General features: G+C 42.7%; 1 protein-coding gene across 22 annotated transcripts in view; it reads left to right on the top strand.

Moving 5' to 3' along the window:
• The window catches only part of Tenm2 (teneurin transmembrane protein 2), a 1230398-nt gene that overhangs the window by 1020512 nt on the left and 192716 nt on the right, over window positions 1–17170 (top strand). For all 22 annotated transcript variants that reach the window (XM_030245994.1, XM_006533290.3, XM_006533295.4 and 19 more), the window contains one exon: window positions 9432–9637. In XM_030245994.1, coding sequence (XP_030101854.1) covers window positions 9432–9637 — 206 coding nt within the window. The remainder of the gene's footprint in view (window positions 1–9431; window positions 9638–17170) is intronic.

Here is a 17170-nt window from a genome sequence, read left to right as displayed (position 1 = left end):
TTTTTCTACACTTGCCCTTTCAGCAAAAACTTCATAATGATTTTTACTCGCTGGCTTAATGCATGGTACTAGGAGCCAGATTGGCGGGGAGGTTGGTAATTCTTCCTCTGGCTCCTGTCATTCACCTTCTCTATGCGCACAGCTCAGGGTTTCAAATGATCACATCTCTGCATGGGACTTTTCCAAACTTGGTGACGTTCCCAGAAGGACAAGGGGTCAAACATCACCTTATAGCATATCTACTAGCTAATATACCAGGAGCTTCCGTAGATGCAATTCCTGTCACGTTTAGAGCGCTGACCTACCAGTCATACAGCTGGGTACCAAGTAAATATGTCACAGGATGGATTTCTGACCCTAGCTCAAATTCATATAACTTGTTCTTCCTAGCATCACTCTGGCTTGGCATGGGTACAAATAATCCAATCGTCTTTCCACATGCTGAATCTGCCTTCTCTCCCATTGGCTACCCTTCGTTCTCAGGGTTGATATACCTAGAGCTCTTCTTCTGGATTCTCTTTTCTGGAGATCCTCTGTATGTAGTGTGGGTTCTGAAATGCATTCTACCTAATAGATATGTGGGATTTTTTTTACTTCACCAGACACAGACATTTAATCCCAGCTCAACCACTGAAGAGCTATAGGGCCTTATGCAAGTCACCTAGCTTCCATCAACCCTGGTTTTCCCATCTGAATAAAGGGGAAATCACCGGGCTATCAGATCATTTTCCAAGTAGCTCCTTTAGCTACCGTCAACAATACTAATAAACCAAGCATCACATCAAGGCAAAGTGAGGTCACTGAAGGGTCAGAGGTATAAATATTTGACAAGAAGCAATCTTAGGCAATATGCAAACACCATATACTATCCCTAGACCTGAAGGATTTTATAAAGATCATCATTGCTGCATGGTGTTGTGAACACACACCATCACTGGAGTGGGGGTCTCTCACTCTGGAAATCCCTTCCTGAGAATAGCTGTTTGGGTGACAGAGTGAAGGCTGTTGAGACAAATGACAGCCCAGACCAGCTGTATTTCTTAGCCTCTAGTCTGAGGTCCTTACAGGATCACTTCAGTTACCCCTTGGCTGAACAGAAACCTCGGATGGTTGTTCTCATGCCCCAATAAATGGAAACGAAGGGTAATGACTGAGGCAATCTTCTGAATTCAACTTTATTTGCAATAGATAAAAATATGTGAGGCAGAATAATCTGCAAGGCAGATTTATGTGGAGGAGCCTCCTGGGCTCAGGGAAGTTACAAAGTATTAATATGAGGTCTCATTTCCCTGGTATAACTAGGAGTCCGTTCTCTTTATCACTTGTTTGGGGAATAACTTCCCTGTTTCCATAAATGAGTTATGGTAACACGTTCTGAAATTATTAGTCCTAGTGCAGCTGTGGAAGACTGTCATTTTGCCCAACATCAGTCTTATTTAACTGGTTGAAATTTTAGGTACACGTCTCAGAAGTAGGCAGTAGTTTCCCATTTACGTGAGCAATCGTCCGTGGACTGATAGAGTTGATGATCATGTAAAATTGATCATCAGAGTGTTACTTCAGAAACACCACAAATCTCACTGGTAGGCTGGGGACGTGCTCTCCAAAGCCACAGGATCTCAGACATCTGCCTCTTGGGGAAAATGGCCACCATCTCCATCTTTCATTGTGTGGCACATAGACTAATCTCCGGGGGAGGTCCTAGCTCTGGCAAGGCTGGCCCTGGCCCTGCTTGCCAGAATATTTTTCCCAGCTATTGTACAGCACCCAGTCATGCTGGGCCCCCTTACACAGGAAGATCAAAGAATGTCTTGTCAATTCTCTTCCAACTGAGTCCAAAATCAAGAACTATGACCCTGAACTTCAGACTGTCAGGGCTATTGGAATATAGGGTGAGAACAGGGCATGCATCCCAGCTCTGCGTGGACCAAAGTTTATCTAGTAGCAGAGTAGATGCTTGATAAATATTTATTGCTTGACTATAAGATGACCCAGCCAAATTCTTAGGATGTCCATCCATCACTGTTAACTAAGTAAAGTCGGGCTGCCCTTTGCTCCAGCAGGTGCACAGAGCCGCTCACAGGAGAAGCAGCTGGAGCCATTTGGAACCACCAGACTTGTAGCTATGATTGCTCTGGCCCTCATATTTTAATATGCATGACATATGCACCACCCCTGCCAGGCTGCAAGCGCACTGGCTATTCGTTGTACATTGATTTCAACTGATCTGGAAAATGGCTGTGGCTTCTTAAAGCCCCACTCCGGCCCTTGGTCCTCTTTTATTAACTGTACCTGCTCTGAGCAATCCATACATGAATTGATACCATTACGAGTCAAGCCTTCAAATCTGAGATCCCAGTCCTAGTAGGACTTAAGGGAACACTGTAACAGACAGGATAGAAAGATGTAGAAACACCAGCGTGTCTACAATATGTTATTGGTTGACTCTACAGAACTCTGTTATTCAGAGTTAGGAATCTGATATTCAGGGAAGACAGAGTCAGAGAAGGGTGGTGACCAGCCCAGAGGCACACAACTGATAATTCCTAGTACTGAGGTTCACATCTGGGCCTGACCAGCACTAGAAAGCCTCCATGAGACCTCTGAACCTCTCCATGTGAGGTTGTCCATGCTGTACATAGAGGTCAAATCCTGATGGTTAGTGTGATCTCACTACCTATCTCTCCATAGTATCACTTTAGGAACAAGCAATGTTCTTATGGGAGAGCTGTATGGCTGGGGAGAACCTTTGTTCAAACCTTCATTTGTGGGATCCAAACTGGCTTTGGTGTTCTCTCTTTGCTCTAAGAGAACAGTAGAGATGTGTGTTCCCAGACACTGGCCCAAGTCACATGGTCCACTAGATGGGTCCCCATGCGGGCTGCAGCAATTCGTAGTTTTTACATCTTTACTCCTTTCTTTTATTGCTTTTAAAACTTCAACTTTCAATATATCCACTTCCATGATTTTTGAAATAGTAGAAAATTTCTTCCTTTTACTAGAAAGAACATTATGGTGAGCATTAACAAATTCGAATAAGGACTGTGGACTAAACATCGCATGGCAGCAATTCAATTGGGGGATTTGATGACTTCACTGTGATTCTTTAAAAGACTATACTCTATTTAAGATAAATACGTGCAAATATGTAAAGGTAACAGGGGATTTTGTTTATAACTGACTCTCGGTGTTTTTAAGGAGGAAAAATCTACAGAGAGAGAGAGAGAGAGAGAGAGAGAGAGAGAGAGAGAGAGAGAGTCATCTTTCAGTGTCTTGGGAGAACTAGTCCAGTCTTCTCCAAATACCAAAAATCTGTGGGTCTCCAAGGTCCTTATATAAAATGGCACATTATTTGCATAACGTAGGCATATCCTTCCCTATAAATTATATCATCTCTACATCTACTGTTCTGGGAATCCCAATGAAAGGGTGGTTAATGCATGTGTTTAGTACAGAAAATAATTCTTTTCAGATAGTTTTCACCTCTATTTCATTGAATCTATATATGCAGAAATCCCAGATGTAGAGAGCTGACTGCATATGCACATATACATGCACATACAGAGAAATAAAATAAAATGATGCTAAAATTAATGTGTATAGTATTTACAGAATCTGGGTCAACGGCTATAGAAATTCCATGTAGCACTTGAAATGATTTTAAACCTAAGTTTACTTTAAAATAAAAAGTTCATATATGAATGTATGTATACCTGTATACCTATGGAGAGAGAAAGAATTTTTCGAAATCATCATTCAGTTGCAGACTTAGAGTAATCAGTTTTGAAGGTTTTATTTACCACCTGTGATGGCTATTCTTGATTGTCAGCTCGGTAGAGGTATGGCCTCTATCAGATTTGCCTACAGGCACACCTGGGAGTGGGGCATATTCCTAGAACAGTAGTCCTGAGTTGTATAAGGAAGCAGGCTAAGTAGAACCACTAACAAACCAGTAAGCTGCTTTCTTCCATTGCTCTTGCTCCTGCTCCTGCTTGAGTTCCTACCCGGACCTCCATCAATAATGAACTGTGATCCCGAGTGTATAAGCCAAATAAACCCTTTCTTCCCCATGTTGCTTTTGGCCAGCGTTTTATCACAGCACCAGAGAAACAAACTAGAACACCGTCTACCAGTGGAAGGAGCTTACATCAAGGCCACTGGGTTTGTTAAAAGTTAAAGACAGCTGTAAACCAACTACAAGCCTTTTCAGGTGGCCCCCTTTCTATTTTGCTGATGGGCATCGACCCCAGCTATGCACACCCTCCTACAACTCCTCTTGACTTGCTTAAAGAATGACTCCTGCAACCTGCTCTACGGAGTGGGAAGGTTAGAGTGAGATGCCATTTCACACATCTCTACGTCATCACCACTCTTACATAGAGAAGGCATCGCAACCCTGAGAGCTAGACATTCTAAAGCCATGATTTCTTAGAAATAACAATGAGGGTTCAACTGAGAATAGTTTATTCCCATCAATCCTTCAGAAAAGGGTTTCAGGTCATCGAGTGCCAGGGCCAGGCACTTAGCTCTTGATTCTTTCTCTTAAGGGCCTTCCCACTGTATCCCATGTTTCCTGGTATAATTGTTTATTAATTAGAATTTATAGGAAAGATACATCAGAACTTTACTCTCAACTCTTCCAATTGGTCCACAAGGAAGGTCCTTTAAATAGCAAATTCCACATAGGGTTCTCAAAAGGTAATTTTGTCTTAAAAAACAACAACAAAAAACCAGTTCAGCTTACATGAAGATCTTCAAAGTCATCTTCCTCGAGGCTCTCCTGTCACCCAACTGTCAGAGGGCTCTGCTGAAAATTACCTACCAGATGGGCAGGTGGCACTGAGGCCCATTCAGGGGGAGTGGTGCCAAGTGATACTAGGGGGGAAGGGAGGACAATTAGCCCCTCTCTGACCCAAAGGAACAGCTGGAGAATGCTGTGGAGTCCATAACCCTACCTAGGGGCAGCAGCAGGTACTGCAGGCTCTGTCCCAGCAAAGTGTGACACAGAGGACCTACCTGAGTCCAGGCTCAAAGCCTCAAGTGTAAACTTATTCTTCTAACTAAATCTATACCATACAAAATAAGACACCCTCTAGACATGGGCACACACATATACATATAGATCACATAAATATACCAAACTTCCTACCCTTTAAAAAGTTGGTTTGGGGGTTTGTGTTTGTTTGTTTGTTTGTTTGTTGTTGTTGTTGTTGTTGTTGTTGTTGTTGTTGTTTTTCGAGACAGTTTCTCTGTGTAGCCCTGGTTGTTCTGGTGTCCTGGAACTCACTCTGTAGACCAGGTCGGCCTCAAACTCAGAAATCCGCCTGCCTCTGCCTTCCAATTGCTGGGATTAAAGGCGTGAGCCACCACCGCTCAGCTAAAAAGATTTTTTTTAACTCCAAATAGAAAGAGATTTTCCTTCTTTATGACATTTTTCCATCCCCTGTAACCGGCCTCATTTCTTATACTATTCCTATGTGCTCGGCCCAGTGCTCTGCTCTGCTTTGTGGACACTTATTATCCCCACTGTATACAGTCTCCATTTTACAATAGAGGACTGGAGGCCCAGCAAGGTTAAGAAACTTAACTGCATGGAAGCCAGGACTTGAGCCCTGTTAGCTACCCCTCCCGGCTAATGTATGAAGAAGGGAAACATCTGAAACACCGAGGGCCGTGGCTGATTAGTAGGTCGTCTCTACCCACTGACAGCTGAAGATGGTTTCCTAAGCACAGCATTCTAAAATCAGGGTCCTGTACAAGAAAGGGGGCTCCATGCCTCTAAAACTAGAACAGTGAGGCTTCCTTTCTGGATTTCTCCCGAGCAGCCACTGTGGAAGCTGTCTCTCATCCATTTCTCCAGCGGGTTAGGATTCAGGTAGGTTTCCAGAGGCCACCACAGGCTGCTGGCTGGCTGCAGCAGATTGCAAGCCTGTGTTGCCCAGCCTGCCATTAAGCCAGCAGCTCTGAGGCCTCCAGATGTGATGGAACATCTGTCACCTATCTGTTAAGCTCTGAGCATAATTAAGCTTAGAGACAGCGCTCAGGTCTTCAAAGACCTACCAGTGTTCATGCATGCCCTCACTTGTTACTCTGTGCTGGCATTTGCTTGGTCACTGTCAGGGACCTACAGATCTTCTTGTCCAGGGAGGTGGTTGCTGTTGTTGTCATTGTCATTGCTGTTGTCATCATTGTTGTTGTTGTTGCCATTGTTGTTGTCATTGTTATTGTTTTCATTACTGTTGTTGTCATTGGTGTTATTTTGTCATTGTCATTGTTGTCATTGTTGTAGTTATTGCTATTGTTTTCATTACTGTGGTTGTCATTGGTGTTATTTTGTCATTGTCATTGTTATTGTTTTCATTACTGTTGTTATTGTCATTGGTGTTATTTTGTCATTGTCATTGTTGTAGTTATTGTCATCGTTGTTATCATTGTTATTGTTGTCATTGTTTTGGTTGTCATTACTGTTGTTGTCATTGTTATTGTTGTTGTTATTGTCATTATTGTCATTGTTATTGTTGCTGTTGTCCTTGCTGTTGTTCTCGTTGTTGTCATTACTGTTGTCATTGTTGTTATTGTCATTGCTGTTGTCATTACTGTTTTTGTTGTTGTCATTGCTGTTGTTGTTGATGATGATGTTGATGTTGTCAACATCATTGTTATTTAGTTTGTTATTTCCTTTTCTAATGAGTCCTTTCCAAATATAACATTCTGTCCACCCAAAGGCTTCAATTTGGGTAGGGAAATTTGATTTTTAAAAAAAGCATCTTTTTAAAATAAAAAGCTTTCAGTTTATAGTGCTTATGGCCTCGGTCCAACTCATGAGAACTCATGATTTTTTTTCTCCTGGATTCACCATGATTTCAGAAATCCCTCAAATTAGCAAGAGGTTTGGAGGTTTAGGGCCTAAGATAGTAATAGTGTCAGAAATGATTTTGAGAGCTTTGTGTGGATCAACTCATTGACTCCTCTTAACACCCCTATTAAACAAGTACTAGTAGTGCCCCCACTAGACAGACAAGGAAACTGAGGCACAGAAAGCTGGTACATGTATCAAACATCCAAGCTAAGACATGAGACAAGGCAGGATGCCTGACATACTAGTTACTCTGTTTCTATTGGTGCAAACCACTCAGGACTTCTCTGCACGTTTCTTTTATCATATGGGAACTTCCAAGCTCCCCTCAGGAGCCCATTGTCTAGCTTCATTGGCCTAGATGCCAGTTAATCTAAGTCCCTATTGATCTACTACTGAGACAGATTCTATGAGTTGGTCATAGAATGCAGAGGGATGCCTTCATGTATTCAAGCCCCTGTGGTTTTTAAGAGTTTAGACATGTAAGGCCTTCCAAATTCCAAAAAGCCACCTGCCTTTTTATGGATGATGAAACTTAAGTTAAGACCACGTAAGAGTCTTGTAGCAGTTGGTTATAGCAACAGAGCCAGCTCTGCCAAGTCAGAGAGAGTCACTGGCCTTTAAAGGCATTCTTTGCAGTTCTATAAGTTTTCGTGGCCATCCAGTTCTTCTACTGTGTGTGTGTGTGTGTGTGTGTGTGTGTGTGTGTGTGTGTGTGTGTTTATATCCCTACACACTGTACATATATAAATAGGCAGAGATGTTTGGGGCTATCCATCTACTGCAGAACACTGAACTGAACTTGGTCAAGCCTCTTTTGCCCATGCTGAAGATGCTTGACATGCAGGACCACTGGTCTGATCACACTCCTAGAAAGGAAAAGGGGCAGAAACAACTTCTTTCTGTGGTTGATTGGGAAGCTCTTGAGATCCAGGACGATGTTAAGATATGAGTTGAATCCGTTTGCGGCTATCACAAATGTCACCTATGCACCCAAATTCTGGCCACGTTCTCTCACCATGGAAACAGAGAAAATGATGCTCCAATATATAAATTAACTGACTCTCTGCTTTTTTCTTTTTTCCATGGTTGCAAAAGAAAGCACCTTCAGAAGTACTGGCAGAGAGTTAGCTCACTCTTAGGAAGCAGTCTTCTCCGCATAGACATCGCAAGCCAAGCATGCTGGTTCGTGCCTATAATCCCAGAACTTGGGAGGCTGAGTCAGGAGGATTGCTATGAGTCATGGTTAGCCTGGCCTTATATATGTAGTGAGATCCATGCCTACCTAGGCTATAGAGAAAGATCTTGTCTCAAGAAAGGAAGAAGACAGAGGAGAGGAAGGGGAGGAAGAAAAGTAAAAAAATTAAGAAAGAAACAAAGGTTTGTTTGGTTTTTTTGTGGGATGTTTTGTTTTATTTAACCAAACTATTATTCAAGAGCTTTGGAAGGCTGTGTGTGGGCTATTGAAATTTTTAGTATCAGTGCCAAAAGAATGTAACCTACTTGAGCCAGTCTCAAGGCAAAGAAGTCCCTTCTCAGGATGCTTCTGTCCTTTCCTCCACCGTAAGGAAGGAGCCCACCCAGTGTCAGATGGTATCTTCATTTTCTGCTGGGCTATTTTATTTATTTTGGACTTTGGACAGGATTTTGTTCCAACTATCAGAGTAGGCTGGACATGTTTATATCTGGAAAGAGTAATGAAAGGCTTCAAAAAAAATTAAATGTGGCTCAAAGTTAACATATCTGTCCCCTTCCCTCCTGGTCATTTTAAGATGCCAGTTACCATGAGAGAACACAGTCCACAAAATAAACAAATCAGGCCTCCTAGGGGCTCATATAGACTGAAGTGGCAACCATGGGTCCTGCACGAGTCTGACCTAGGTCCTCTGCATATACATAATGGTTGTGTAGCTTACTGTTCTTGTGGGATTCCTAACAGTGGGAGTGGGGCATCTCTGACTCTTTTGCCTGCCCTCAGGATCCTTTTCCTCCTACTAGGCTGCCTCATCAGACCCTGACATGAGGGTTTGTGCCTGGTCTTATTTCAACTTGTTATGCCATATTTAGTTGATATCCTGCTTTTTTCTTTCTTTTTTTTTTTTTGGAAGGGACATGGGAGATGGATGGATCTGGGAGAGGGGGGAGATAGAGAGGGGTGGGAAAATGAGGGGTGGAGGAAAGGAAAACAGTGGTCAGAATTTAATGTATGAAAGAAGAATAAAGAAATTAAAAATGAAAATAAAGATGCCAGTTACATGGGAGGTGGGATGGGACTTCATGCCTACTTCTCAGAATCTGGCTAATACTGTATTTTTATCAGTAGAGATTAATAACAGAATTCCCAAAAAGCACTGTGCCAGGGTCTCAGATGGCCTGGGGTGTGAATTTATAGCTTTTTTTGTTGTTGTTGTTGTTTTACTCCTCAATGTTTTAGCTGTCACTCAAAGGAAATGAGTTTAATCTTAATTTTGAAATAACTGAAACAGCAACAAATTCTGGCATATGACTAAATATGAACGTACCGCCAACTAATGTATGCAAATGTCATTGACTCATTGTCATTCCTGTGTTCCAGTGCCCTGGTCATTGAAAAACAGCAGCATAGACAGTGGCGAAGCAGAAGTTGGTCGGCGGGTGACACAGGAAGTCCCACCAGGGGTGTTTTGGAGGTCCCAGATTCACATCAGTCAGCCTCAATTCTTAAAGTTCAACATCTCCCTGGGCAAGGATGCCCTCTTCGGTGTCTATATAAGGAGAGGACTACCACCGTCTCATGCCCAGGTATGGCCACACTTGATGGAACCAAGTGGGTGACATATACAGATACATTGTTTTGTACCTACTGAAGTACCTGTAATTAAAACACAAACAACCACAAGATGCTGGAGAAACTGGAACCTTGGTCTATTCCTGGTATCAAAATGGTTCAGCCACTCCAGAGTGAGGTTGGCAGTTAATGAGGAAGAAAGATGACTGTAGAATTGCCAAAGGACTGAGAAGCTTCTCTTCTAGGTAGATGGTCAAAGAGAAGTGAAAGCACTCTTTCTATCAAGTTCACACTAATGTCCCCTACAGCATTATCCATAATAACACATAAGTGAAAGTCAATATGATTGTCCAAATGATGGATGGCTAGACAAACAAACTGTGACATGTCTGTACCATGGAATACTACTCAAACATAAATAGGAATGGGTTACTTTTAATTGATACAGCATGCATGGGTACAAAATGGTGATGGAAGTCAGACCCAAAAGCCTTGTGTTGTACCATTTTCCATGTATAAACTATCTGGGCTAGGCAAATCCATAGATGCAGACTGTAGGTGTGTGGTTGCTAGGAAACTGTGACTGATTTCTAGCAGGACCACAACTTCTTCCTGGGTGATAGAACTACTCTGAAATTAGCTGAGGTGGTGACATAGCAATGAATGAACTAAAACCACTGAGGATTTTTTTTAAGTTAAATTTATGTTACAAGAATTATCATTGTTTTTAAAGATGTGACACCCTGCTAAGGTTATACCTAGTTTGACCAGCCTAGAAGTTAATTTGGGGGGGGTGCCTTATGTTGAAGAGTCATTTCATTAAGGTCACTCTAGGCAATGTATTGTTGTGTGGAAAGAGTGACATATAGAAACGGTGTCCAGTGACGTTTCTCTGTGGTACCTAAGCTGAATTCCTTGGGAAATGTATGGCAATGTAAAGGGGAGATGATTGCCAGAGTTTGAGTGAAGGGAGTAGACTGCCTTCTGGAACTCATATTCATCCCATCTTGTCTGACTCTTGTCACCATGGCCAGACTTTTCTCACTAGAATGGTAGCTATGTGGAAGCATCTCTTCTTGCTCCCTTCTGTGATATGAGCTTAATAGCTGATGCAGGAACCTTTACTGACTTGAAGACTTGCCTCTTGAGATATATTTCATTATACATTGATTGAACTAACACCTACCTAGCTTAAGTTTCCTTTCCAACAAGAATTATATTTTCCGAGAAAAGTCACATTTTCCCTGCCTCATTTGCCTCAAACCTAGCAAAAACCTGAAGTACCTTAGGAAGCATGCTATGGAAGGAACGCTCCCAGATGTTCAGTCAAAGCTGACTTTGAAATGTGTTGGAAAGATATTCATCTAGAAAATTCTGTTGGAAGAAATCCAGGCTTTAAAATCATTAGCAAACAGGATGCAGTCAGGCCACCCTATCCTTGTCTCACAGCAGACATTGTTAATCGATCACTGAGCCTGGTACACAAATACCTCCCCACACAGCTCTCAAGGCAGCCACTACCAATCGACCAGTGTTGGCTCTTGAGATGAAACTTATTTGCAATCCTATCTTTATAGCTGCCAATAATCGATATAAGGACTCTAAGGGCTATTCCATTTTTTGTTTTGTTTTGTTTTTAGCAAGGGATGGCTGTGTAAGTTTTTATTACCATACACAGTGCATGCTATTGGGACCAATATGTAAAGTGGTAATCAATGAGTCCTCCATCCACCCATCCAGAAAAAAACATTTATTGGGCTAGGCATGAATTATCCAGAGATAAGTGAACACTGTCTCTGACCAAGCAGACAGCTGCTCTACAAAGAGACTCTCATCCAGAGAAAGAGGAATTCAGCTGAAGGGAGTTCCGGAGGCAACTCCAGAACGGCTGGCCAGGCAGCAGGGTGCTACTCTGGGAAGTTGTTAGATGGTGTCCTTGACCTTCAGGCTCCACTGGCCTGGCTGTGGTGTAAGGAAGGATTTACAGTGTGGAAATCTGCTTATCAGCGTGATTTGGGAATGGGAGAACAGGCCTCTAGGCACAGATGAGCATAACCTTCCCCTCAGCTAGCCAGCTGCAAGGAGCTATGCTATGGAAAAAAACGAAGGCCTCTTCGTGTCCTTCTCAGACTCTGTTGTTCCCCTTTGCCTTTCAAGCTCTGGATACCAGAGCTGGGAAAGTCGTGATTACAGGAAGACAGTATGACAGCCTTGCAACTGAGTGATAGCAGGCAGCAGCTACAGACACACTCCACTCCGATTCCCCGCTGTTCTGACATTCAGGACTCCCATCCTCAATGACAATGTCTTTTCTTCTTTTGTGGCTATACCACACTGTCCATCTCCTGCCAAGCTCGTGATTGTTCTAGCGATGTCCTCTCAAAATAGCTCCACTCCAGGGACAGCCCCAGCATACACTTCAAGGGAAGGGAAATGAATAGCAAGGAGCTGATAGGAGCTGGGATTTCAGTCTAACTGCCAATGTAGGAATGTGGGGTGTGTTAAGAGGGTCAGGTAAGCATTGCGCTATATAGATGCCCAGAAATGCACAAGACAGGTACACTGTCAGGGCAGGGCTTTAGATGGCAGGGAGAAGGGAGAAAACTACTCCATGCACATCCTTGCATTCACTCCCTGTCATTACATGCATTCATGTCCATTTGATGAGCTACATTTCCTAGAGGAGACAGTGCTGAGCTCTTTGCAGGGATAGGTGACTAACACACATCTCAAGCTATTATAGAATTTCCAATTTCTATTGGCATATCCTATCAAGGAACATAAGTTCTATGGGGATTGGCAGTCTAGCCAAGGTGACTCATTTGAGCTGGAGAAAGAGAAAGGAAGGGAGGGGAGAGGGGATGGAATTCCATTGACTGTGTTGCATGAAATGGCCATGTTTAAATTTTATAGAGTATCTTGCTCTGACCAAGAACCTACAAGTTTAGTACCCTTGTCCAAGGATATTAAATACAGACGAGAATCTCTCTCTCTTTTTTTTAAACCTGCTTAAATTTCCCAAGATTCAGAATTGGTCCCTGCTGACTTTTTCTCAAACTGGCTTTTTATAAAAGATACAGAAGCAACCTGATCTAGGAGATGGAGTCCTGAAATTAAGCAAAGAGCTTCTGGGCAGAGGCAGGACACTGGGATGTGTCCCTAAGTCCATCTTACCTTTCCTGTCTCTTATGCCTGAGTTACCTCTCCACAACATTACTGTGGTTTTATAATAATAGATAGAACAACACAGTGAACATGTGGAAAACCTTGGTGGACTAAAGCCCAAGAGAAAATAGTGTGTATTTCATTGTACTTCAACACTGGAAACTGAGGTGGAAACGCATTCAACTTGCATGTGCAAAACCCAGGGTTCTCTTCCAAGTACAATTACCTCCAAAAGTTCTCTCTCTCTCTCCCTCTCTCTCTCTCTCTCTCTCTCCTCTGTGTGTATGCGTTATAAAACCACTGATACAGACAGGTACTTATACAAATATGGGCTTTAAAACTAAAATTAATTTTCTCATTATTTCTTCTTACTGAAGAACAAACTATGTTTTCATTGCCAAAAATTTCAAGAAAGAGAGAGAGAGAGAGAGAGAGAGAGAGAGAGAGAGAGAGAGAGAGAGAGAAAGTAAAAATACCCATAATTTGAAGTAGCCCCCTTTGGCTAAATGTTTATATGTGTTTGCTCTAGCAAAGCATATCCATTGCAGTTTAAAAAAAATTATGACAGTCCCAGTGGCTTAAAATAGCAAAGCTATTTCTTGTTCAGTCTGGAATAGGTGACTCTCTACCAGGGAAGACTGTGACCTGCCCCCACTTCTACCATGGAGAGAGCCATTATCAATGCTTGGGCATACTTGTAGTCATCACAGCTAAGAGATTGCTATGTATCAATGGGCAGAGGCCAAAGCTATTTTTGAACCCCCTCCTCAGTGCTGGATTGCTTATAGCACAGCCCCTCCAAAGAATTATCTCACTACAAACATCAGCACCGAGGTTCTGTTCCAAGCTTCATGTGTTCATCTTCAATTAATGAGGACTCTGTTCTGTGTCATCTTCTGATTCAAGGACAGAGTCCTATTGCCCGATGCAAGGCCAGTTCCTCATAGCAAAGGAAGGGGAGGTAGGAAAGTGTGCTCATTTCTGAAGAGTTCTGTGGCACATGAAACCTAAGTCCCTTCTCTTATTGCCCATAACAAGTCGCATCCTAGCAGTCAGTGATGATCCTGGAAGAGGGGGGCCACAAATATGAATGAAAAACCATAGTGAGTCCCACTCACAGTGTAGTGACAGTCCCAGTGCCTGGTCTGTGTACACTCCTACAAATAAGCCCTTATGGACCACAGTCATTTGCTAGATTCTCCAGAGAGTACACACCATGCGTGCACATGACAGCATTGTGTCAGTGGCTAATTCACTTACTTCTCCCTTCCATAATTTAGTTCTTACCATTTCCCAAACACTGCCAGTTGGAAAGGATGCTATCTTTGTGCTATAAATGCAGCATTTTTTATACCCTACATTGAATTTCTTTTTAAGACACAGTGAAGAAAATAAATCAGTCTTAAACTACCAACTCAAATTCTTATGGGGATGGTGTGTGTACAGCCGAAGCTGGCTAGATCTTGCCAAATATTTGAAATCCTACAAATTGTGTCAGGCTTTCTGAACCCTGGTTCTAGCTACAAAACAGATTAGCCCAAGGGGAAAAAAAATAACCATGTGACCAGGCTTCAGGGCTAGGCATCAGAGGAAATCTCAGATCAGAGTCTGTTGCTGCAAGTCCGGATCTTGGGTGGTTAAGGCAGCGAGAAAGTTTGCTTGACAGTTCATCACTGATTGCTGCTGATATGTCAAGCCAAGGAAAACCCTTTGCGAGAACAAGTCAATAATCGGCAAATTAGGTACATGATTAACCTGAGACAACAAGATGCAGTTACCGCTTGGGAGCCCTGCCGAGACTTCACCTTCTCCACAATCCTGTTTAGCAAATATTAAAAATGCCTACTTCATCACTCAGACTGATGGAGCCAGGAGCCCAGTGACTTCCAGCGGCAACTTGAACGGAAGCTTGATTGCCAGGAGCTACAAGGCATGGAGCAGCGATAAGATGCAAGCGGGAGCCAGCAACCCCTCGTTTACACTGAGATGTTTCTATGGCAGAAACAAAACAGTCCACAGATTACACATCCAGCCCTATAGAAGAGGCCACCAAATAAATGCAAATGTGGCAGACTGAGCATGTGCGAGTTCAGGTCAAAATGAGCCAAGCAAACACTCCTCTTCGTCCTCATCCACAGCATCTTCCTAATGACATTTTTCAAAAGCAGATTTGTACGTGGCGATTAGTGGTGTTAGCTTTTCCTGCCTCTGGCTCATTCTAATCTGTCTCGGAGCCTTCTTGGAAAAGGGATTCTTTTCCTTATTCCATTCCTTCTTGCCCTGGTAAGGAGGCTTTGCCATGGTTTTAAGCTGAGGTGGGAATCTGGGATACTGGGGCAACTGATTATCTCAACCCTCTGTCTATACCATCTTGCTACTACTACCTGTATGTCTATACAGGTATCAATGACCTAGGCTCTCCTGGATCTGTCCCTTGGGTATAGCAGGCTGGAGGTAATACCAGGGCTTGCAGTCAGTGTTCTATTACATCACAGAGTCCTTTACAGACGCTCCCAAGATCATCATTTTCATTGTCAGTCAGGTAGGCATGTTTTCACGTGTGTTTTAGAAGATCTTGTGGAATCAGTCGGAGCCCGGCCACCACCCACCCACTACCCCCAAAGGTCTGAAAGTGCTTTTGGAAAGGACATTCTCAAGACACTCCCATTGGTGAACTGGTACCATTCCAATTGCCACCAGAGTTGAGAACACTCTCCCAGTGGTTAGAAGAAACCAGCTAGGGGTGCTTGGATTCAGTGGGAGAGCTGGTGCAGGGACGGGGACAGGGGTGTGAGGCAGACCCTGTGTCTTAGGAAGAGTTCTTTTCTGAGATAAAACACTATGACCGAAAGCAGCTTGGGTAGGAAAGGGTTTATTTATCTTCACATCCTGATCTCCCTCATGAAGGAGAGCTGGAGCAGGAACTCAAGGCAGAAACTGCAGCAGAGGCTATGGAAGGACTCTGAATACGGGTTTACTCCCCATAGCTTGCTCATCCTGATTTTTTGGAGCACCCAGGACCAGCAGCCCAGGGTCAGCACTGCCTCTGATAAGCTTAGCCTTTCCTGCGGCAATCACTAATCAAGAAAATTCGCTATACATATACATTGGCCTACAACCAATCTGATGGAACCATTTTCTCAGCTGAGGTTCCTCTTCCAGGTAGCTCAAGCTTGTGTCAAGTTCACACTCACGCACACACACACACACACACACACACACACACACACACACAGACACAGGCACACACACGCACGCACATGCACACACAAACACAGGTGCACACACATACACACACACAAACAGGATACACTACATGTTTTAAACTGTAATGCTGCCCGTTGTGGAACTCCAAAGGACAGAAGAAAGCTAAGAGGACCAGGTCAGAGATACCACTGCATCTCATACTTAGTCCAGGAGGAATCCTGGAGGTTCTGGAAGTCAGGAATTTGCCAGTTTTCCAAGCAAAGGACCTTTATCTTCTAATAAAATCTTAGGAAGAATTCCAGGTATAAAACAATAAAGTGACAGTTTTATTTGCATAGTTTCTAGTTCCAAATCTGCATATGTTATTATAATATTAATGTCTATGTATTTGTGTTCATCTGTATGCACAGTCATCCTCAGTATCTATGGGGATTGGTCCCAGGGTGCCAACATTTTAGGATGCTCAATTTCCTTCTATTTAATGACATGGTATTTGCACAAAACCTGTGTATGGTCTTTAATCCACTTTAAACCCTTTCTAGACAGCCTATATTCCTCAGCCCAGTGCCAGCGCTGGCTAAACAGTTTCTATACCATATTGCTCAGGCAACAGCAGCAAGGGGGGATGCCCTTGTTTGGTACAAATGTAACTTTTTATAAATATTTTTAGTCAGCTGTTGGTTTAATCCATGAATTGAGAAGAATGTGTCTCTCATGGAAATAAACTCACTAGAGAGGTTCTAGCTAAGAATAATATAGGAGAATAGAACTGGAAATTGAATTTTCAAAGTATATATTTTTATGTATACTATTTACATATTTCATACCATCTCTAACACACACAAAGAAAGAGACAGAAAGACAGAGACTAAAAATAAATATAATACCTTAAAATGTACTCCTTTGAATTGGTAGGAAATGGATAGTTGACAGTATATTTCTTATAGCCTCTTAGCTTTTGTAGTCTGTCTTTAAGAAAGGTGACTTTGTGACACAGTTGGGTCGACTCCGAGTCAATCAAGCCTGAGCCAGATTCTGGCGATGCCTGTAATCTAGTCACCCTCAAGATGCAATTGATTTCATAGACTTTGTTTTCTTTGCACACTTTTGACAAAAATCATAGTGAATATACTTATGTGGCTGTGAAGAGAAGCAGAACTTTCTTTAATCATTTC

The sequence above is a fragment of the Mus musculus genome, chromosome 11, assembly GCF_000001635.26.
Source record: "Mus musculus strain C57BL/6J chromosome 11, GRCm38.p6 C57BL/6J".
Taxonomy (NCBI): domain Eukaryota; kingdom Metazoa; phylum Chordata; class Mammalia; order Rodentia; family Muridae; genus Mus; species Mus musculus.
The sequence above is the reverse complement of the archived record's forward strand: the minus strand, read 5'-3'. Positions and strand labels throughout refer to the sequence as shown.